The 22,986-nt window shown below is 35.6% G+C and overlaps 5 protein-coding genes across 9 annotated transcripts; 2 read left to right on the top strand and 3 right to left on the bottom strand.

The window, feature by feature from the left end:
- Window positions 1-2,838: 2,838 nt before the first annotated feature.
- On the bottom strand, window positions 2,839-7,792 carry LOC107408445 (uncharacterized). Of its 2 annotated transcripts, none has more exons than XM_016015850.4 (4): window positions 7,327-7,792; window positions 7,122-7,243; window positions 5,689-7,057; window positions 2,839-5,004 (listed from the first exon to the last, which is right to left on the bottom strand). In XM_016015850.4, exons 3-4 carry the CDS (start codon window positions 6,733-6,735, stop codon window positions 2,917-2,919), a joined length of 3,135 nt encoding a protein of 1,044 aa, XP_015871336.3. In that variant the 5' UTR covers window positions 6,736-7,057; window positions 7,122-7,243; window positions 7,327-7,792; the 3' UTR covers window positions 2,839-2,916. The 2 variants fall into 2 exon arrangements, with proteins under 2 accessions (XP_015871336.3, XP_015871344.3); XM_016015858.4 differs by having other exon boundaries at window positions 7,152-7,243.
- An 839-nt stretch (window positions 7,793-8,631) lies between these two features.
- On the bottom strand, window positions 8,632-11,785 carry LOC107408254 (uncharacterized). Of its 2 annotated transcripts, XM_060813937.1 has the most exons (3): window positions 9,329-11,785; window positions 8,993-9,087; window positions 8,632-8,930 (listed from the first exon to the last, which is right to left on the bottom strand). In XM_060813937.1, exons 1-2 carry the CDS (start codon window positions 10,358-10,360, stop codon window positions 9,013-9,015), a joined length of 1,107 nt encoding a protein of 368 aa, XP_060669920.1. In that variant the 5' UTR covers window positions 10,361-11,785; the 3' UTR covers window positions 8,632-8,930; window positions 8,993-9,012. The 2 variants fall into 2 exon arrangements, with proteins under 2 accessions (XP_060669920.1, XP_060669919.1); XM_060813936.1 differs by having other exon boundaries at window positions 8,632-9,087.
- A 138-nt stretch (window positions 11,786-11,923) lies between these two features.
- Window positions 11,924-13,619, bottom strand: LOC107408201 (protein UNUSUAL FLORAL ORGANS). Its single transcript, XM_016015580.4, has one exon. It carries the CDS (start codon window positions 13,131-13,133, stop codon window positions 11,997-11,999), a length of 1,137 nt encoding a protein of 378 aa, XP_015871066.3. The 5' UTR covers window positions 13,134-13,619; the 3' UTR covers window positions 11,924-11,996.
- An 867-nt stretch (window positions 13,620-14,486) lies between these two features.
- Window positions 14,487-17,920, top strand: LOC107408311 (uncharacterized). The gene is made up of 3 exons (XM_016015694.4): window positions 14,487-14,988; window positions 15,397-15,628; window positions 15,892-17,920. Exons 1-3 carry the CDS (start codon window positions 14,897-14,899, stop codon window positions 16,162-16,164), a joined length of 597 nt encoding a protein of 198 aa, XP_015871180.2. The 5' UTR covers window positions 14,487-14,896; the 3' UTR covers window positions 16,165-17,920.
- Window positions 17,921-18,112: 192 nt separating this feature from the next.
- On the top strand, window positions 18,113-21,093 carry LOC107408468 (uncharacterized). 3 transcript variants are annotated; one of them, XM_048472948.2, is made up of 4 exons: window positions 18,113-18,443; window positions 18,549-18,654; window positions 18,952-19,780; window positions 20,584-21,093. In XM_048472948.2, the coding sequence occupies exons 3-4, from the start codon at window positions 19,058-19,060 to the stop codon at window positions 20,863-20,865; spliced, it is 1,005 nt and encodes a 334-aa protein (XP_048328905.2). In that variant the 5' UTR covers window positions 18,113-18,443; window positions 18,549-18,654; window positions 18,952-19,057; the 3' UTR covers window positions 20,866-21,093. The 3 variants fall into 3 exon arrangements, with proteins under 3 accessions (XP_048328905.2, XP_024922827.3, XP_024922826.3); XM_025067059.3 differs by lacking the exon at window positions 18,549-18,654 and having other exon boundaries at window positions 18,113-18,476; XM_025067058.3 differs by having other exon boundaries at window positions 18,113-18,654.
- Window positions 21,094-22,986: the final 1,893 nt, after the last annotated feature.

The raw sequence follows: 22,986 nt of genomic DNA, 5'->3' as shown, positions 1-22,986 counted from the left end.
ATCCAAGTGAAAAGTTCCAATGATTCATGTAAGAAAAAGAGAAAAGAGGGAAGAAATTTAAATAAAAGAAAAATGAAATGTATCTGCACTTTTCTCTGCAGTATTTTTATTTATTTATTTATTTTTTTGGGTGATTATGAAGCCTATGTAAGTATATATGAATAAAGTAGAGCATTGTACATGTATCAAATTGCTTTATTAATATTTTCCCATTTCAATTTGATTAACTTGTTTGTCATGATATATATTAGTATTATTGTACACAAGATATATTCACATTCCCTCTATAATAGATAGAACAGACCTTCATAATTTTTAAAAACTGTAAATAGATTTAAATTTACTATTTATTTATTTGATGATTAATGAATAATCTCCAGCTTTTTTTTTCTTTTTTTCTTTTCCCTAATCGTATTATTTTTTGCCATTTGATAATTATGGTGCCAAAATATCTCTCCCCAATATTTTTTTTGAAAAAAAGTTTGATATGAAAAGAAAAGTTTAGGACCTTCGAAATCATCCAGATAATTATCTTTTGTTGCTAGAAGAACAGAATATGGAATTTTGAATAGTAGATTTTATTTTTATGACTCCCATCCCTAAAGAAATAAAGTTCATAAATTAATCAAGCGTCTAAGAAGTTGTGAATTAACTAGATTTTCTTGTTGTTGTTGTTGGTTGATTAATTTTGATAGATGCAATATGAGATGGAAGATCAATTGGCAAACTGCTGAATTTTTAGCTAAGAAGATCAGTTTTTCTTTTGTTGCTCTAAGAAAAGAAATGTATTAATTAATTATTTTTAATCTGAAGTGATGAATCCATGAATTAATATTTTGGTTCTGTATTTTGATTGAATAATAATCAATTCCTCTTACGGTTAAAAAATAATAAAATAAAATAAAATAAATAAATTAAATATACTGTGAAATTCGTTATCAACCTTTTTGTATTAAAGTTCCTGCAAAGAATTTAATTTTAATTTTAACCTTTAATTTGGTGTTTGAAAGTCATTGCATTATAGATATAGATGAGACTTCAAAAAACATGTATAGCTAATTCAGGCATATAGAATTCTAAATGGAATTAGAGTGGAGCCAAAAGTCATTTGAAACTTTAAAAAAAAAAAGAAAAAAAAAAAAAAGAAGGGCATTTGTAATGAGTCAAGTACTAATAAAACAAAGGGCATTTGTAATGAGTCAAGTACTAGTTAAATTAATTGTATAACCAAAAGGACATTACTTGACTCACAAGCATCACCACTAAAATATTTAATTAGTAACAACTCAATGAATACTAGTCGGGCATGAATAGCTATTGCCAATTGGTTTCAATTAAAAACCTCTCTTTAATATTTTAATTAGTAACAACTCGATGAATATATAATTAAAGCATGGCTAGCTTACGAAAATATATAGCAATTTGAAGCTACCAGAGCAAGGTTCTGCAGTAGCAGAAGAGATGGGGAGGCTTGTAGCGATGATAATGGTGGGTCAAGATATAACACTACTAGTGGAAGCAAGCAATAAGAATAAGATTGAGAAAGAGGGTGGTTTTGTTGCTGTTTCGTACCCATCTATGCCTCCATCTGATGGTGATGATGAAGATCTATTTTCTGCAAATTATAATGTTAGATTTAGAGTTCCAGGTTTCTTGAGTAGGAAAGTCAGTGGGGTATCAAAAACCTTGAAGGAAAGAGGAATAACGTGTGTTGATCCTATGAATGTGATTACTTGTCACTAGATGTTTACAAACTACCATTTCTTTTATACTTGTATGTCCATAAGTATTGCTTGGTGTCTGAGAAAAACAAGCCAATCAGATTTTTGATTGTACTCTGGCTGTGCCCATTCCATTAACACCCTTGTTGCTAAATTTGGTATTGTATATTTTCCTTTTTCTTCTACTTTCCTCTTCCTCTTCTCCTTCTTCTTCATATATACTCATACTTTGTTCACTACGTGATTGTGTTGTTTTTTTTGAACCTTTGATTATGGATTATATATATATATATATATATATAGTTTGTAAACGTGAACAAACAGAGGCTGATATAAGGATTCTCATATAATTGGATAACCTTTTGATTTACCTGTAAAACATTCCTTCTTTTATGTTTATTTTTTATTTCTCTAGTTTTTTGTTACAAAAAGCACCAAAATCTCTAAATTTCTAAAATGGCTATGTCATCGGATTGATCTGATAAGAACACTTATTTAGATTCCTGTCGTTGAGGATTACTAATTCTGATTTATACTTCAACTTCCAACCATATTGTGCGAATTTGAATTTTATTTTTTGCTTTCATTTAGTTAACCCATGCTTTGGACGCATTATGCTTCATCAACCCCATCTTTTAAGTTTGGTTTTAGATTAAAGATTTTTTTGGTCTTTTTTTTTTTAAAATTTTTATTTTTCTACAATTAAATTCTGTGCATAAACTCTTCTACTTTTCCCGATTCTAATGGCTTTAATTGTTATCACAGATGTGGATACAATGGAAGGTTATGTTGGAACATGCTACAACAACTGCAAGAAGAAGAATTTTTAGCTGTTTGTTCCTACTGATCAACTGAAAAGTCCTACAGATGCATGAAGGAAAAAAAGAAAGATTTTAAAGAACAATGAGCTGTCTTCTGTAGTAATGAAGCTTTTGCATTCATTAGGGCATGATATATAAAACTCTTGTAATTTTAGGCTGTAATATTTGTCCATTTCAATTTGATTAACTCATTTGTCATTGAATATAAAACGCATGAGATATGAATATTTTAGTATACAAAATCTTTTCCTATTGCCTCTATCAAACGTAGAACAGACTTTTACCATATTCCAAAATTGTTAAAAGAATTGAATTTATTCATTATGAGAGAAGAAAATATAAATTATCACGCAACAAGAACACAATCATTGCTACTACTTTCTGTGTTTACCAGAACTACTACTGCCACCTTTGGAACCCTCTGATACACAAGCATCTACAGCTCCCACAACCTTTGACTCGAATTTATGACCTCTCATGCCGCTCTTTACCTTCCTAATAGCTTGTTGCTTCATTACCCTACGCTCTGCCACTGAAAGATTCTTACATTTATCCATTCCCCGGAGAAATTTAACCAAAATTTCACCAGTCCCTCCAGTAGATTTCTCCATTTTTACAAGCTTCTCCACTACTTGTAACGAAAATATATGCTCCAAGCAGGCTTTGTTTCCCAGCTCAACAATATCTAAAAGACAGTTCATGTTCACTTCCCTAGTCTTGACTGATCTGCCTTCCAGTGATTGAGCCATCCTCTCTACAAGATGCATTTGAAGAATTTGGTTCAAAATGAGAACTCCACCATTGCCAAAGAGCATCTGGTGTAGTGCTGTATAGGCTGTGTCTTGCATCTCTGCAATGGAACAGTGCATCATCTTAACTAGCTCGGGGACTATATCATACTCTAGGAACTTCCTAATGCATGGTTCTCCACCAGAGCAAGCCAGCTTCATCAATAAAAATGCAGATTGAGATTTCATTGAGTTTTTTTCTGAGTGTTCATATTGCAGTAGTTCAGATAATCTTTTGATGAGGGGGCTCTTAAGAATCTTGTCTCTGATTATTGGCTCTCCTGCTTGCTCAACAATTGGTATGAGATCTTGTGCTGCCTCTGACATTTTCTTCTTGTCACTGTCAACTAACTTGTGGATAAGATCTTCAAGAATTTGTGGCACTGGTGAAAAGGGAACATTTCCATCTGACTTGAGATATCTTTCCAAACGGAGTCTAGCTTGCCATGGCAAGAGATCCAGATTTGTGAGTCTAAGAGATCCATTTTCAGGACGGCCACCCAACTCATAAAATGTCTTCAAAGTGACAATTGCATGGTTTTGTGCTACATCAGATCCATTAGCAAGAAGTTTAACGAGATGCTTGTCAATCTCAGAAGCAAACATTTTTTCAACAGCTTTTGATTTCCCAGCTTTGGTCAATGACATTAATATTGTAAACATGCTCTCGTGCCATTCCTCAGCATTTGGGGTTAGCAAATCAGCCATTCGATTAAATGGAATTGCTTCAAGCACCTTATTGACTGTCTCTGTGCTTCCAAATTCTGCAAGCTTTGCTAGAACAATCGAAATGCTAGTTTGGATCGTGGGGTCCTCACAATTTTCTAAGATGCTTGCCATCGTGCTGACAATGTCAGTAGCTTCGAGGGGTGGAAAATAATTGCTATAATCACTATTGCTGAATATATTGGTGATGGCTTCTGCAGATGCTGCTATTACACTCTCTGACTTAGTTGAGATCAAATCTGAAATTCGAGGTCCCAAAATGCCACTAAAGCTTGCTCTGCTGGCTTCAAGTTCAGAAATGGATTTGCTAGCCATCATAACCTGGATAATTGATTTTAAGGTGATAACAGCCAGCTTCGCTTCAGCACTGAGAAAATGAACTATTTTCTGCTCAGACAGAGTTTTTACGTTCTCTTTCCCAAATATTAGAAGCCATGGACAGATGCCTGCAGTTCCTTCTAATGTAGATTGATTGAGTATTATCTCAATTGAATCTTTTAGCTTGCTACCAAGGTACAAAGAAACCATGTCATGTACCAAGTACAAGGGTTCTGTCTCCATCTTCATCAGCAAAGAGCCTTCAACAAGCTTGCGTTCAACTAAAGAGAACAAGCTCTCCTGCCCAAGAACTGACCAGATTCCCTCCACACAAGCCTCTGGTACAGGTTCTTCCCATGAAAGAGCAGCTAGAGCTATGAAGAGCTTTCTAGAGTCTTCAGGCATAGCATCCAGACTGAATTCAAATGACCCAAAAATTGTTAGCTTATTCTCAGCTTCCTTTTCATTCACATATGATACAGGGCCTTCTGCACATGTGGCATAGGTGGATAAGTTTGTGATGGCCTGTTCCCATTTCTCACCTCTTGTTTCTTTCCTGAGAGCTTTACCCATAACAGCAACTGTCAGGGGATGGTGACCACAACGTTCAAGCAAGCCATCTGCTACATCCTATATTATGAGAAAGTTTTGGCAAATTATGGAGAAAAAAATGAATAAAGATAGAACAAGAGACCAGACAAGCAAAAAACGGCAGGGGGGGCGGTGGGGGGTGGGTGGGGAAAAAAAAAAAAAAAAAGAAAAGAAAGAGAGGGAGAGTGATTTATGTGAGAACTAGGCAATTCCTTGAACTATACTTACTACATGGGTTCAGTAGGAATCTGGGGGTAACCGTTCGTTCATGACAAAACCTAAGTACATATTGCAGACATCACTAACATACTTTGTAATAATTCCAGTAATGATCATAGAGCTTTGATGAACTGATCAGATCATAAAATTATGGTGATGCACTGTTAGGGGATTGAGAGATTACTAACATTGGAAATTTATTTTCATTCCTGGGACCATTTTTAGTAGCAGCCAGACAGCCAGTTAAATTAGTCAGGATATCTCTAATGGGCAAGGTGCAAAAAGCAACCATTGTACTTGCACTCTCTTAGGGCTATTACTGCTTTCAACCTGTTTGGTGGACTTGCCAAATGACCAATGATCAATCAAATGGCTCCACAAGATATGCTTTTTATGCAACAGACAGTGACAGCCTGACACTAAATCATCATCTCTATGCTCTGATGTATCAAAAAGACAGTTAATAGTATGATATACATATAGGTATATTGATTTACTTCGTACCGGTAGCTCTTCTTCAGAAAGGAGGCTATGGTGGAGAAGAACTGCCTTGCTAATCTCCCGTATGTCATCTTTACTTAACTCTACCTTCTCAGCTTCTGTTATTTCATAGACAGCTTCATTTCTGGTTGTTACAATATACTTGCAATCGTTATCATAGAGTTTTGTAAAGCGCTCTACTATGTCCTGCTCCCACACATCATCAAGAACGATCAGAATGCTCTTTCCATATAAGGCTTCTTGAAGCACGACACAGACATACTCAAGACCTCCATTGTGTTCATCCTTAATCTTCTTCCAAAATCCAATCATCACTAGAAATTTACAAATTTTTCCTGCCAGCCGCTTTTGGTATTCTGCCTTATTTCCATTGCAAGCAGGCCTACTGCACCACTGGCCAAATCTGAGTTCAACAGCTCCACCCACAAACCTTGCAGGAGGATCTGAAGCCACCTGACGAGCCAAAGATGATTTCCCCATACCGGATAAGCCAACAATCAAAATGACTCTATGAGAATCCTCCTGTTCCAATAACTTCTGAACAAAGCTACCCTTGCTAGAGATTGGGAAGCCATGTTCAGTCTTTATTTTCAATCGAAGTGGAACATCTTGAGCTGTGGATTCTATTGCTTTCTCAACAATCATGGTCGAATTCTGAATTTCAAGCCACTGGTTTAAGTCATTCTGAATTGAAACGCCTAGTTTTGCAAGTGGGTCCCCAGATAAAGAATTCCTTACAACTTTAGCCCAGTTCTTAAACTTATTCCCTGACAAACTCCTCCTAGCCTTGCTAATTTTTGGACGCAGCCGTTGTATAAGGGAATTCAAACTTTGAATTTGATGATCCAAACGAGGATTATGAAGTTTGTGGACATGTTTTTGCTTAACTCTGTGACTCAAATTCTCAAGTTGACACACAAAGTCCTCCAGGTTCTGAATTCTCTTAGGAGCTTCATCAAGATTCCTAGACGCTTCATTTAATGCAGCAACAGCACTTACCATACTTGAAACTATTTGTGTGGCACTAGAAACCACCTGCACAGCATCCATATCTACTTTACCCTAGAATATGCAAACTACTTGCGTGGCAGTAGGTATCCACTATTACTGCATATTCCTGCCAGGGAAATTCCCTAACATAGTTCCTGATGGTTGGAAATCTTCCAGGAATAGATTGACTCAAATTGAAATGTCTGTCGTTCCACAGAATATTGACTTGGGTCTTGACAACATAAAAATGCCCATCTCACTCTCAGCCCCATCAAAGAACAGTAACCAAATTTTTGCCAACAAAAATAGAATTCAGTCTCCAAACTCCACCGCGTTCAAATTTCCATTTTAAAGAGAATACGAATCCATGTAATCCTCCTGTCTGTTGGACAAAACATTCAATTATACCAAAAAGAATTGGAAATCGAGGACAATTAGCAGCTTACTTTTGACGTTAGGCAGTAAAGTTCAAATACTATGTTTTGCCGTCTTCTCTTTGCGAAGAGTGAAGACTACACCATCGACAACACCATCTAGGAAGGTCTGTATGAAAAATCGTTCTAGGAGACTGCAAGAACAATAGTGAGGAAATTAAGACAAGACCCAAATCATTTGGCGATAACAACAACATTAAGGTTGGTTATGACTTACCAAAAACGACCCATCAAGCTCCACCAGCTATTTGAGCTATTTCTTTCTAAAAGGAACAGATTCATTCACTGCGAGATTCTAATCCACTATGATCCTCACCAATATACAGTCATTTTCTGATCATAAACCCGATTTTTTCAGATGCTTCAAATCCTGTCAATATCCCTGAAAGCATCATATAAGGAGATATTTGAATTTGAATATCTAAAACAGTCAAGCTTCAGAATTTCCATTTTCAAAACTAGGAAAATGAAGAAGTAATCGATTACTTTCAACAGCCAATAGTATTTGAAGGATAAAACAACAAAGACAGTGTTTGAGAAAAGAATATAACCAAGAAAGGTATGGATTACGTTAAAAGGTTAGATTGCAATCCATATCATTGTCAGTATAAAGAAGGAAAAAGCCACAAAAAAATTGAAAAAAAAAAAAAAAAACCAACGTTATGACTGGTTTTGGATGAAAAAATTTTGAAGATCGAAAATCTGAAGCAAACAAAGTGAGAACAAAAGGTAAGTGGGGAAGTTGATACTAGATCCACGCTCACTGGTCAACTGCAGTAAATATATTACAATAATTGCTACACCTGGACACTACAGACACGTTCCTGGCCAACGATATTGTCCCACGTGGGAAAGCTCAGCAGGATCAAATATGTAAAAATGTATATGCTGGTCTGGTGGTCCCACTCTCATTCTCTGCCCACTCAAAATTCAAAATGCCTTGGTGGGGTGGGCTACCTTCGGTCAAAACATCCTTACGCCTACCATTCGTCACGACAGCGGAGCCGAATGAGAGGCAACGCTGACTTTTCAAAATTATCTAGAATACATCAATAAAGTTTTAGTATATTATTATTAAGATTAATTTTCTCAAGTAAATTTTTCACGCATTTCAATTTTCTTCGTATAGTATATATAATTAATTAGAGTACTAATTTCAGACACAAATAAATTATTATGTGTACGTCGAAAAATAAAAAAGGAAATATAATGTGAATACTAGGAAAGGATTTGGAGACCAAGTCTTCACAGAGACTTCTTTTAAAAAAACAAAAAAAAAAAAAAAAAAAAAACACGAAAAGTCTTTATATAGACTGTTATTAGTTAATTAGTTAGAGATCTACGTAACATGTTGCTTTGATGAATGTAAGTCTTTGTATATTGGTGTTTCCCATTCTACACAGCAAATAATATATATATATATATATACATATATATACCCCAATCTATACTCTTGAAAAAAAAAAAAAAAAAAAAATCCTAAAAGAGATCAGTTTGCACAAGCTTCTAAAAAATGTCAAAATTAAGGTCAAATTAGAGGTATAAGTACTATTCAAGTTATCTTAGTATAACTAACACTTCTTATACTTTTTATGCTTTTCTTATCTCCGTAGTAACATTACATGTTTGATACATTAAAGTCCATGTCCAGCCCATAGTTCAGAATCTTCACAATTGACCAGGTTGGTTTTGAGTTTCCAATTGTGCTGTTAACACCAGAAGGACAATGCAAAAATAATTGCAATAATCGCTGTTACTCGATATATTGTTGATGGTCTCTGCAGACACCACAATCAGATTCTCTGATTCATTTGAGATCAGGGCAACAGTCCAAAGACCCAGAAAATGCTACTATAAGCTTGGTCAGATAACTTCAATTTCAGATCATATTTGTAGCCATTAATTATAACCTGGACAATAGATTTGTCATGGCCTGTCCTAACCTTTCAGTTGTTTCTTCTTTCCTGATATCTTTACCCTGTAGAAAGTAGAATACAGAAAGGCAACAATGAAGAAAGATAGCAGAGATATGATAAGACAAGCAAAGAAATTAGAGACCAACACATCTATGTGAGAACTAGGGCAATTCCTGACACTACATGGTACATAGTGATGGTATTAGGACATGCCAGAGACCACAGGGCCTAAAGGCTATACATTGTATGATTTCCATATAACAATAAGAAATTACGAGTAGATGGATTTTACTCCATATATACCTGTAGCTTTTCTTCACTAAGGCGGCTTTCTGCCCCATCTTTGCTTAACTCTACCTGCTCAGCTACTGCTATTTTGGAGACAACTGCTTTATTTCTTGTTGTTACTAAATACTTGCACTCATTATCATATAGATTTGTAAAGCTCTCAACTATATCCTGCTCCCACACATCATCAAGAAGAATCAGAATGCTCTTCCTGTACAAGGATTTTTGAAGCAGTAAACAAATTTGCTCTAGATCTTCACAGTATACATCCATATTCTTATCCCAAAACCCGATCATGACTAGAAACTTACGTATTTTTCTCGCCAATCGCTTTCGGTATTCAAACTCATTTCCATTGCAAGCAGACCTACTGCACCATTCACCAAATCTGAGTTCAACCGCTCCATCTACAAATCTCCGAGGAGGATCAGAAAGAATCTGACGAGCCAAAATTGACTTCCCCATACCAGATGGACCAACAATCATAATGACTGGATGAGAACCCCCTTGTTCCAGTAAACCTTTAACAATTTCAGCCTTTCTAGGAATTGAGCATTCTTTTTTATCAGTCTTTATTTTCAATGGAAGTACTGCAGGGACATCTTGAGCTAAGGATTCTATTTCTTTCTCAACATTGAGATTTGTACTTTGAGATTCAAGCCACCAGTTCAAATCATCCCTAATAGAATCCACTAGTTTCCCAATTGGGTCTCCAACTATAGAATTCCATACAACTATAGCCATATACTTAATCTTGTTACCTCCTGACAAAGTCCTCCTCGCCATATTAACTTTTGGACGCAGCCGTTGTATAAGGGAATTCAGACTTTGAATTTTGTGATCCAGTAGAGGATCATGAAGTTTGTACACGTGTTTTTGCTTAAGTCGGCCACTCAAGGTTTCAAGTTGATAAAGAAAGTCCTCTAGGCTTCGAATTCTCTCAGGAGCTTCATCAAGAGTCCTAGAAGCTTGTTCTAACGCAGCAACAGCAGCTACCATGCTTGAAACTACTTGTGCTACAGTAGCAACCACCATCAAAGAGTCCATGTCTACGGGGAAGCAGTAGTCACAGTTTCAAAATCCCCAATTAACTTACCACAAATGAATATGAACACGAATCCTAGTGTTTGGAGGCCTTAACTTGTCAATGTCTTGCGAAGATACAAAAAAGCCCATCTCTGCAGCAACATAAGAGTATAACGTTGTGTCATTGAGATTAAGCCTAATATATATATACATATATATATATATATATTAGATATTGGTAAAGTGATGAATGAAGTACTAGATAATCAAACAAGGATAGGAAAAGTCACCGAAAAAGATGATTCGGATCATTGAAAAATAGGTCACAGAGGATCAGATTTGAGAGACAAACGCCATTAAATTAAACTCACTCTAGCAGACAGAAATGCAGGTCCCCAGCAAAATTGAGACAAATCAAACGGTAATCGAATCATTTGGGCATGGAAAAACATTTAGGTTGATTATACCCAAAAATAAAGCATTAAAAACTTCCATCAAAGTTTATCGATTTTCCTGATAATCAGATCATAAGCACCAAAACCCCCAATTGTTTCAGTGATGCGCTTCACGATTACAACATAACGTACTGTAAAATTGTCCATGAAAGCAATTCATAGAAGTAAAAGTTTCAGAGTAATAGGACTGAACTGACTGTGAATCTGCAAGACCATTAAAAAAAAAGGAAAAAGAAAAACAGTATTCAAATTCAAAGACTAGACTTGTAGTAGGTTCGAAACCAATGAATTAGAGAAGCAATAAATCAATCACTTTCAACAGCCACTTATAAATTAGCTGTGACTGACTTTATATGAAAAAAGCGGAATTTAAAGAAAGATGGTCTTGTTTACCTTACAAGGCTGGGATTGAAATCCACTGGAACATTGGCAGTTAAATGAAGTTTGAGATTAATAACTTTTAGGAAGCAGAGAATTCAAGTAACCCACGGTCCACACTACTTGTTATCAGTCAGCACGCCGCTGTCGCTTATATATACTTTAATTACCAACAAAAATAATAATGATATATAATATTATTATATTAGCTAGGCGTACGTGGAAAGTATATACTATACTGGGAATGCTGTATGAATATCCATCGTTTAAAAAAAAAATAATAATAGTAATAATAGAGTAGTAATAAATAAAATAATATTAATATTAGTAATTTAAATATTTAATTAATTTATTTTTCTATTTAAAAATTAATTTATATTTTTACCATATCCAGTCAAAAAGTGGCTGGGGGGCATGTTTCCCAACTCAAAGTAGATTCTTGCATCTAACGGCCGACAGCCGAGCCAGAAGGAAAGGTTTGACTTTTTCTTGCATATGTGTGTGTATATATATATATATATATATATAATATTTTAATTTTCTATTTTTCTCATGTATTTGCATTTTGGTTCAAAGCAGGATAAGTGATGTATTTAAGGGATGCCAAAAACTACCTATCCAACTTTGTTTATTTATTTTTCACTTTTCAATCGTGGAAATGGTGTATGAATTGAGTTAGTTGATTCTTTTACATGACCGGTATGTTATCATTAAAACTTAAAAGGTAAGTATGTGAAATGTTAATCCGAAGTTGGCAAACGAAGCGAACACAGAATATATACACATTTGAATCAATTAAAGCTGTCGCATTAAGAGTAATGCATTTAAAAGAAGCTAGAAAGGGCAAGATTTGGTTGAATGAGCAATCCTTTGATTTGCAAATTTGAGACTTGTTTGCCTCTAATAACACCACCACCACCACCACCACCACCACACCCATCAATCCAAAACCAGTCCCATTTGCCTTTCTCTCCATTTTCCTTCCACACCAACATTCCAGACCCAACATCCTTATACAGGTAAATAGCCCCATCACTTTCACTTCCCACACATTTTGTACCAGCCCAGCTTCCCTTCTCCCCCGCAAATTTCATTCCCATTTCCACCGGTACCTTCTCAACCATTACCCAATTATCTCCCTCACTAAGCTCCCACACACGTGCATCTCCACCGCACGTGCCACCTACAAGTGTCAGCCTCCCCTTCCGCCACACCAGCGCCGCAAATTCCAGCTTGTCCGCCATCGGCACTCTCAGCTCCCTCCACGTCTTGGACCCAATTTCGTAGCCCATTAAACTATAAGCCCGGGCCGACGTGATCCAATAGAGAAGCCCATCGTCATCGGAGTAGACACACTCATTTGGGGTCCAAACCGTCATCCTAACGGCATATTCCATGGGTAAGTTCCCCACAACTTTCCACGTGTCCTGGTTTGAGTCGTACATTTCCAACGTCGGCTCGTACGTCGCTCCTCCTCCACCTCCGTACGGTGCCTCGGACATGCCGCCGGCCACGTAGACTCTGAAGCTAGGAAACGACGTAGAATGTAAAGGTACGACACCAACGGCGGGGTTGGACCTGGGAATGCTCAACAAAGGAAGGTGCTTGTACTGCCTGGTAAAAGGGTTACAGAGGATCAAACGCAGTGTCGTGGAGTTTGTGGTTCTTAAGAGGAGGAAACCGCCAACCGAACCGACGGGACGAACCGGGATCGGCAAGAAATCGAGGGAGAGAGAGTGCCAATTGGTGAGGACCGGATTGAGAAGGAAGCAGTTAGATTGAGTCAGGTTGCGCAAAGGCAAGGCAATGAACCAAGATGGGTGGTTGGACTCTGAGGCCAAAGGGTAGGCTCTGGCACAGGTGTGCCATTGCCTGCATACTGATCTGGCTCGAGCCAATGAATCAGGGGAGAGGAACGAGAAGATGGTGGATAGAACATCAAAAGGGAGGTCTTTCCACATATTGAAAGGAGCCTTTTTTTTTTTTTTTTTTTTGGTTTTGATTAGCAGAGGGAAAGAGCGCCAGGCTGAGATTGGGGGAGTAGTAGAGTAGTATGGTGGGGAAAAGTGCAATTATTGATTGTGAATTATTAGCAGGGGAAGGTATATAGCATTGGGATGTGTGACCTGCCACATGAACTGTAGAATTGAGAAACAAGGCTGAGCAGAGCTGACCCACATGTGACGCTGTCAATTTTTTATGATTTTCTTGTACTAAAATCATCAAGTGGTTCAAGGAGGAGCCCAAAGGGCAAGAAAAGACATCTTATGAATGTAGTATCGACAAAATTCTAAGCCTTTTTTCGGTGCTGTTCTTTGCAAAACGCTTCTTTAGAAGTAGTTCTCACCTTTCAGAATAAGATGCTCATCATGGTTAGCTTTAAAAAATCAGAAAATGGACGTTTACTTAATTAGTTCAATGATTCTTCTTGCTGATTTGTTAAAATGGATGGTCGAGTGTACTTGTTGAATCGTGTAAACAAAAGTTTGACAAATTTGCTCAAAACTACTTTATATTGCATTTAAGTCTTTTAAAGATAAGGTTATCGAATTAACACGGTACAGTGACTAACAATTTGCTTTCTTCTGATGATTAGTGTTTTGAAACTTTTTGCAAATTATGATGTTGATTTTATGTTTATCGTCTGCTTAAATAAGAATGATAAACGTTCTTTTTTTTTTTTTTCTTTTTCTCTTTTTTCAAAAATATTCGGTAGAAAGATATTTTGAAACTAAGACCTAATATGATAGGCTTGCTTAAGAATGTTATTATCAAGAAGTAATTGGTGTACCAAACGGAATATCAAGTGGCTTAGAACTGCAATTGGCTTTCCCTTGGTCGAATACATAAAATTTGTTCATTTACCAAAAAAAAAAAAAGAAAAAAATTAAAAATTTGTCCAATTTATAGATTTGAGAAATCATCTCAGGAAAAAAAAATAAAAAAAATTTGTTTTATTGCATAGGATCCGTTTATATTATCTTAGTGTATTGTCAGGTGTATAGTTGATTTCTCTCTTTTTTATTTTGTAGTTTTCTGTAAAAATTGAAATATTCTCTGTGAGATTTATGTTGCCCACTTGTTTGTTTCCTCCGAATATCTAAGTTGTGGTCCCTCTGCATACGAATGAGAAAATACAAAATTGCTGAAAGGAACCAAAATCAAGTTATTTATTTATTTATTTATTTTGGGTGAAATTTCTCAAGTTGCTTTCATGCATATGGCATAATGATGTTTTTATGTGTATATTTTGAACATAATACTTGGAGGTGACCGGTGTATTTGCTAATGTTATTATTATCATTGATTTATTATTGTTGTTATTAATACTATTTGAAGTGTGTTTTCTAGTGTATGATTTAAATATTTAAGTTGACACTTTTATCAAAAGTATAATCAATAATTTTTTAGTATGTCAATTTATTTATTTTTGATAAGCAATTTTGACAACATAATTTTTACTTTTTTAGTACGTTTTGCTAGTTCCGTCTTTTTTCTTTTTTTCTTTTTATTATTATTAAAAGAAAAATCAATATGAACTAAAAACGCCGTGTTACGGAAAGGTGAAGGACAATGTCATGCACGAGTGTCGGATCCTCAAGACCAAAACGACAAAATTATTTGCGTACCCAAATAGAAGTTGCAAATTCACCTTGCTTGCTTTTTTTTTTTTTTTTTTTAATCTGTTTTCTCTTAAAATCAGGGTAAAATTAGTTATCCGGCCATGGCTTCTTCAAGGAAATGGGCAAGCGTGATATCTTCTATTGCTTCTTTTATATATTTTCTTGTCATTTTCCTTCAAATTCCTCTTTTCAGGTAATTTTTATTTGTTTTCTCGTGCTTTTTACCCATTAATCTCATCCTAGTTTTGTTTCAACTTTCAAGATCTGGGATATCAGCCTATTGTTTGTCTTCTTAATTAACTGATAATACCTTTATATATTAGTGAATATATAGCCTCATGTGATAAGTAACTAAGAAACATTGACCATATTTTTATTGAAACCTGCATGCGTTTGCAAAATTTGGTTATGTATGGTCATGATTATGATCGTCATAAATAACCCATAATCAAAAACCCCCAATTTATTGGTTATCATAAATTATGCTCCACATTACTCTCAAGCCCTTATGAATCCTAATCCTCAAAATGCTTCCAAATGTAGATAATAATTACTGCCCAGAAACAAACCCATATAATGTGTTCTACTGTTTGCTTCACAGAGTCCCTTGTAGAGGTGGAATATGTAAAACACCAATGGAGGTCACATCCTCTCAGTTAATTTCTTGTCAACTGTTCCCTGCTGTTGCAGTGAAGGCTTTACTATACCCGGGGGCCATTGCAAATGCTTTTCTCAACAACAAACCAATCCCACTCTACAATAACTTGCCAAAATTGTACAAGTTCACCGTCTTCAACACTGCCCCTGCAATCTCTGATCTACAACGCCTAGAGGTCAGTTTTTTCAGAGCATTTCTCTAGGAACTCTCCAAATGGAAATTTTCACAACCCACATGAATTTTTTTCCAAAACAGGATTTTTCATTGAAATTGATATTCAATGATATAAGCAGGACTAGTAGTCTATTATGCTTTTCCCTTTTTCTAAAGATTTGCAATAATTTTGCTGCTTAAAAATGTAATAGTAAAGAAACTAGCATTTGCAGTCCTGTTGGATTAAATGCACTACTCATTCTCACTCACTTTGGCAAGCACCAGGTTGTTGCAGGAAGCTATTTGTCTGTGGCAGGAGCGGTTTTTGGTCTTATGAAACCAGGGAGAATGAGCCTCTTCGGAATATTACTTGTGATATGGGGTCTTGCTAGGGAAATCCTAATGAGAAAATCAGCCCATGTATTCGGTAAAGACATATATATCTACCCAGCAATGTCCATTGCTATGGTTTCTGCCTTCTTGTCTGTGAAAAAGGATGTAAGGAAGATAGTTCGTAGCTGCAAAGGTCGGCACGTTCATAAAGCAAAACATTTGTAGTTTGAATCTTCCAAGCAATTTTGACACTACTTCTCAAAATCTTTATCCCACTTTGTTGCTTTTCTTTAACTGGGCATTAGATTGCTATTCTTTTAGATGTTTGTAAAGGAAAGAATAGAAAATTTCACATGGAGTAGAGAAAGTGAAACCTATTTTGGGATTGAAGTTTGTTGTATTCAGGGGTGGCATTAAACTCTTAGCATGTCATACTCAATTGGCTTTTCACTTTCAAGATTATGGTACCGTTTACTCTACTTGTTGTAGCTTTTCTTTGTATAGGTCTACTGACGTGAAAAAAGAAAATTACAGTAGCATTTGCCACTTTTCCTTCTTTTTTTTTTTTTTTTTTTTTTTTTTTTTTTTTAAGTTATTGGTGACAACATGACATGGTGAAATTTTATCTAGCCAGTGTATAATATTACTTATCAAGAAATTGTAATTACAACCAATTATATAGTAGGAAAGAGAAAAAAGAGGAAAAAAAAAAAAAAAAAAGGATTGGCTTATCGGATCTCCTACCATATACGAACTTAAAGAGATTTTCCTCATGTACAAGACCACATTGTCAAGTCCATAACCATCAGTTTCAAGACTTAAATACTTCACAGACCAAGCCAAAAAAAAAAAATTAAAAAAAAAAAATTTGACGCGGGGCCAAACACTTTTTCCAATTTGCTTAATTTTGATTGGTTGCTTTAGCCCCACTTAATTGTCAAACCCAGATGGTAAGAGATAAAAAATCTACTGTGGATTTCTATGAGGAAAAATGTTATTTATCACAAACTTTTCTATCAAATCTTCATTGTGTATTTGGATTTGGAGTCATTGCTAACTTAGGCGTCTAGTAGGATTCGGATATTTTGCTTGGTTGATTTATTAAATCCTTCATCGAAATATGATGAGACTTTGGAACGGTGGTTTAATTAATGCTTCTTTCTTATTTCACCAACAACAAAAAAAAAAAAAAAAAAAAAAAAAAAAAAAATCAAAAACCTATTTCTAATCACTTTATTGAGCATGGATTTAAGGGTCAGAAAGGATTTTTTTTTTTTTTTTTTTTTTTTTTGGGTAGAAATGAGGGCCTGAAAGGATTTGATTCCAAAAGGAAGTCCCCATCAATGAACATGGATAATTAGGGAGAACTTTTTTTTTTATATATACAATAATTATGGAGAATTTGAGGACTGAAAAATTGAGCATGTACCTGTTTTCTTAAAAAAGAAAATGCTTTCTCATAGTGGTATGCATCTGTGGACCATATGTTGCTATTGCCTACTGAGGCACGAGGTTTTTGCGGCTTAAATTGGGAAAGATACAACTGCATGCACATGGCATGAAGTTTAGAAAATAAAAAAGTTTGGACAAGACTATGCTTTACAGAACCATTTTATGATTTTTTTAAAATTTTTTGATAATCTTGAAGCATTTTATTATTGGTAGTGATAAGGCTAACTTGTTTGATGTCAATTTCCCTTGCTGTGATATTTCTCGTTACTCCAAGCTAGCAGGAAAATAGGCCATTACAAGTGATCCTTATTTTACAATTCTATTTCCTTTTGTTTTTGTTTTTTGGTGGTAGAATTACAGTTCTATTCTATTCCCCCCCAACTCAAAAGTAGGTTATATGTACTAGTCTGCGATGATCTCTTTACCTTAAAGCATTGCTGCTGATCCAATTACGATGAAAGTGCTTTGTTTTTTGCTTCGCCCATTTACTTTTCCCTCATATTGGGTCTCTATTTACCCCCCCCCCCCCCCCCCCCCCCCCTCAACCAAAAAAAAAAAAAAAAGAGTTTTTGCGTTCTGAGGACCAGAATGTAAATTTCAGACATTTCTCCAATGGTTTCAATTTTTCATAACTGAAAGGGCAAAAAGAAAAAGCAATCCTGGCTTGCTTATAGGGTGATTTTCATTCTTATTTTTATTTTACTTTTATTATCTTATTATTATTATTATTATATATATTTTTTTGTGTTTTCAGCTAAAGACCTATAATATATATTGGCATTGACTGTCTAAATGCCTTCATTTACATAAAAGCAAGGGGAAAAAAAAAAAAAAAAAATCATCCTGCAAAATCATAGACCAGTAAAGTCATTATATTTCACCATATTATGTAAATCGATTTTATTCTCCTTTTGTCTGTTAATTTACGATGTGGAATTAGATACTGCAGAAAGAACCAAGATTCCTTCCGCTTGCCTTCATTCTAGGTCCATCTAGTGAATGATGTTTTGTTATTTATCTTGGCCACAACGGGACCATCCAGTGAATGACTGGTACATGGAAAATTACTGGACTCTTTACAGCTTGTATGCATCCACTTTACTTTCCTAACTTGTGAATTTGGGTTTTGATGTTGGGTTTTCATTTTTTGTGCGTAGCTCTTATTATCATATCGAGCAATATAGAGGCTTTTGGGTTTTAGAATAGGGTTTTACTTTCTACCCTGGAGTTCAGACAGAGTCCATTCGTTCGCACAGTTTGTGGGTAAACTTTGATAACCTAAGTGAATGTTTTTCATTATTTGAGATTGGTTTTTCTTTTCTGCTTTGATCTTTTAAGAACCCTGCTGAAAGTTTCGATTTTTATGGCTGTGAATTGAAAATTTTGAACTTTTACTGGTCATGGGAAACTCTGTTTTTGTGATAGTAGGCTAGCATGTTGAAATTTAAAGGAATAGATGGAAGGTGGATAAAATGACTATTTATACAATCTGTTTCTGGTTAATTAGTTTTTTAAAATGAAGATCCTTTAGTTTACAGAGGTGGGTTTGGCTCTTGGCAGGAGCTGGGTGTGAAGGTTTCGAAGCTACATTCTGGTGTTTGAGTTGTAAAATTGATAGAGTCAAATAAACCCTTTTGTTGTCTGTAATTGATTTTTTGACTACGAGATGTTTGAAGGAAGCATGCTTATGCCTTTCCACGCTTCGAATTATCCACCCCACAAATTAGGTTCAATGAATAGGCATAGAACCTTGTCCAAGACTAGGTTGAATCCAGTTCTAGCTATACCTCCATCCCCGATTCTCTTACACACGGATGAAAGTGGGAATTATCCTGAATCTAGCAAGGGTTCCAGTTCAATTCTAGCTTCAACACACAATGATTCTGGTAATTCTCTGCTCGGTCTTGCAAATACTGTTGGTATAATTGGAGGGATGTCTGTTGATTCCACCCTCAAATTTTTAAGAAAAGTTGTTCAGAGGAGTTCAAAACAAGAAAGTTCAGTTCCTTTTGTGCTTTGCTCTGACCCTGTGTTGAATAAGGAGCTTTCATTGCACGAGAGAAGTTTTCTGCCTTCCCTTAGCAGTAAAAGTGAAATCACTCCAATGGATCCCACTCCAATTGTGGAGAATCTGAGGAGTAAAAGGACTTATCTTGAAAATTCAGGAGCTCGTTGCTTAGTAATGCCTTGTCATGTATCACATTCTTGGCATGAAGAAATTTCTAAAGGGTGTTCTGTTCCTTTCTTCCATATGGGAGAGTGTGTTGCTAAGCAGCTCAAGGAAGCGAAGTTGAGACCACTTGAAGCTGGAAGTCCTCTGCGGATTGGAGTTCTTGCAACCATTGCAACTTTAACTGCTGGATTCTATCAGGAGAAACTGCAGAATGAGGTAATTTGTTCTGTAGCTCATGTCTTTGATGGCTTTAGATTGACTTTCCTTGGAAAGTTTAGGGTATGATCTAGAACAGATAGTTTTTAAGAATGTTATTTTGTAATAGGCTAAGAGGACACAAATTTGAAAAGTTGTTGATAATTGCCTATGAAGGAAAAGTAACATTTCATCTGGATGTCATATGTAACTTGGAATTTTATTTTTGCCGAAAATAAGATCAAGATTAGGAATAAATTTTGGTATGGAGGGTACTATACGTCTCATTTGTGTTCAAGCTAATTATGTATGCAATACCATAAGTAGGCTCATCTGTCTTTTACAAGTTTTTTCTGGAAAACATTGGTAATTTCAGATTTCATTGTACCTAATATCATTTACTGGTAAATATTTGATTTCTGTATGTGAGAATATGTTTTGTTCTAGTGCTTTGTGACTATAACTTATCTATATCGTAGTAATATATTCAGACCTTAACCATATTATATATGTGCCATTCTTTTTAGTTATTTATATATGATAGCTGCTTGATGAATTATCTTCCCATTGAAGAAATTTCATGGTGAGAGCTCTTCTCGGTGGTGCAACCATATACAGGGATCAGATGACTTCTGATCTCCACCACCCTGAATTTTTTACTGAATTTAAAACTTCTATATTTGGTAATTGTCATTCTATGTCACATTTTACATTCCTTTGCAGTTTATGTTTCTGTAACAAATGCAGTGTCTTTTGAATACAACGTGTCATGATGTTGTTTTGAGAGCTGTGTATAAGTACCGTCTTGTCATTATACACTGCAGGGATTTGAGGTTGTGCTTCCAGATAAAGCAACCATGGAACATACTGTAATTCCTGCAATTGAGGCTATAAACAGAAAGGACATAGAAGGGGCGCGGAATCTGTTAAGAATCGCACTTCAGGTTCTTTTGGTGAGGGCTGTGAACTCTGTGATTCTTGCCTCTGATGAGATGCGGGATCTTTTGCCTCAGGAAGATCCTCTTCTTAAGAAATGTATCGACCCTATGGATGCATTGGCTTGGTCAACTATTAAGTGGGCTCAATCTGTGGGAAAAGGCACATAAACATATAGTTCATCTTGCACATTAATTAAAAATTCATTGAAAAACTGTTTATTTGTGTAAAAAATTTATTACATTGAAAGATTAGTGAGGGGATGCATTGAGGATTCCCCTGTATTCTTCTGTTGTGTTTGCATCAAATGAGAATTGTTGTAAGAAAACAACTCTATTGAGGATCACCAATGGAAGAAGTAGAAGAATTAAGCGCTTGAGCATCAAGGCATTGCTTCATCTCCTGTGTTGCTTTGTTTGTTACAGTAGCTAGCACACTGCATCAACCATGGTAGGAATAACAGCATCAAATGAAAAATGCTTATATGTTGCTCTTTGCTAAGGATGTGTAGGTCAATGGCTGTATATCAGATATGAGATGACTGTTAGGTTTCATGCATACAAAAGCACCTAGAGATCCTTTTTGCAGTTCTTGTAGCATCTTGTTATATGGCCTTCCACTTCATTTATAGCTGCCCAGGTGGATAAATTGATAGCGAAATGGAACTGCCAGCTCGTGTAGCAAGTTAGAAAGCCAAAAAAGTTCATTGATAAACATTTTAGATATTATGTAAATATAATTAGAAGAGGAAATTAAGAAAGATAAGGTAATTAATGGAGGTGTTGCTGTTAGCAGAATTGGTGGATAAGGTAGATGTGGTGCAGCCAAAAGTACAACAACAGATAACAACTAGAGTTTTGACATATGGTTCCATGTATGTAGTATTGCAGTTGGCATACTCACTGCAGTTGGCATACTCACCAACGTTTTCTACAACTCCAATCCATTGCTGCACCTATAAACGTTCATGTTTGTTACCGGATCATTTTCATTACCACTATTACCACTTGTAGTCTTGTACCTGAATCTGCCGCAAAGGATATCATATCATCATTAGCGTCAGCTGCTACTGACGAAGATGAAGATGAACCAGTTATCTTCCACTGCAATTGTGATCCAAACAAGCGCCAGCATCGCTGTCACCAAATCCTCCTTTGCCTAACCAACTTTTTCCATTGATAATCTTCTTGCTTAATTATTATTGTTGATGTTGTTGGTGATCTCTATTTGTAATTAAGTTTGATATACCACTGTGTATGTGTGTAATTTATAGGCCTAGTACACTTTGATGTTGAAGATTGCTATTTCATTAGATTGCATATTGCAATTAATATATTCCCGTTGGTCAACAAATAAGTTTTCATTTCCTAGGAATTTTAACAAATCTAAGTTTGAGATAGAGAAGCAGGGGAAGAAGCAGCTACCCCAACCATTTAGATTAATGTTTGTGTTATTCAGAAAGATAAATGGTGCACATGAAGATTGAATCGTTTGTGTTTTGCAGAAAGATAAAATAACACATATGAAGATTGAATCGGAAAAGAAAAAACAAAGGAATAGAGGGAATCTGTATATCTGAAAGAAAGTACATTCCAACTCACAGCACCGTTTGCACTCTGTTCTTGTGCAGCTGGAGCCTTGTCTACTGTTCCATTTGAATTTCACGCTGGTTATGACGAAGAGTGCGCTTTTATAAGCTTTTTGCAATGAGATCCAACCTCCCTCGTCCTCATCTTCTTCTTCTTTCTCTTCCTCTCTTCCTCTTGCTCTTGTGCCCTATTTATGCCCCAATTTCAACATTATCCAAGTATTTCTTCTTGCATTTCATTATTGAACCATCTGTGTTCCAGTTTGCTTCTGCTTATGCTCTATTAATGGATACCTCCTCATAAAATGCCTACAGATAATAGAAAACGTACATTGTTATCATAAAAAATATATACATATATATATATATATATACACTTTAATATGTTGAAAAACTTGATAGAATTGGTACTTAAAAAGTCGCTGCTCTTGTGATCATGTGCAGTGTTGCTACATACATTTTCTCCCAGTCACACACTGACAACAAATAGGCGAACCAATCTGGAGAAATGCTTGATGAAATAGTTACACCTACACACGAATCGTTAAGTTGTTCTATTATAAGAGCCACTGAATCACTCAATTTAGTAGTTATAGTTCTCTGCACATATATGTATATATATATATATATATCGTCGTGGTACATGGTAAGTAAGTGCAAGAGAGTGAATAAAAAGATATGGAATTGATAAATAAAAATAAAC

Source organism: Ziziphus jujuba, chromosome 1 (genome assembly GCF_031755915.1).
Source record: "Ziziphus jujuba cultivar Dongzao chromosome 1, ASM3175591v1".
Lineage (NCBI taxonomy): Eukaryota > Viridiplantae > Streptophyta > Magnoliopsida > Rosales > Rhamnaceae > Ziziphus > Ziziphus jujuba.
This window is presented reverse-complemented; position numbering and strand designations above follow the sequence as displayed.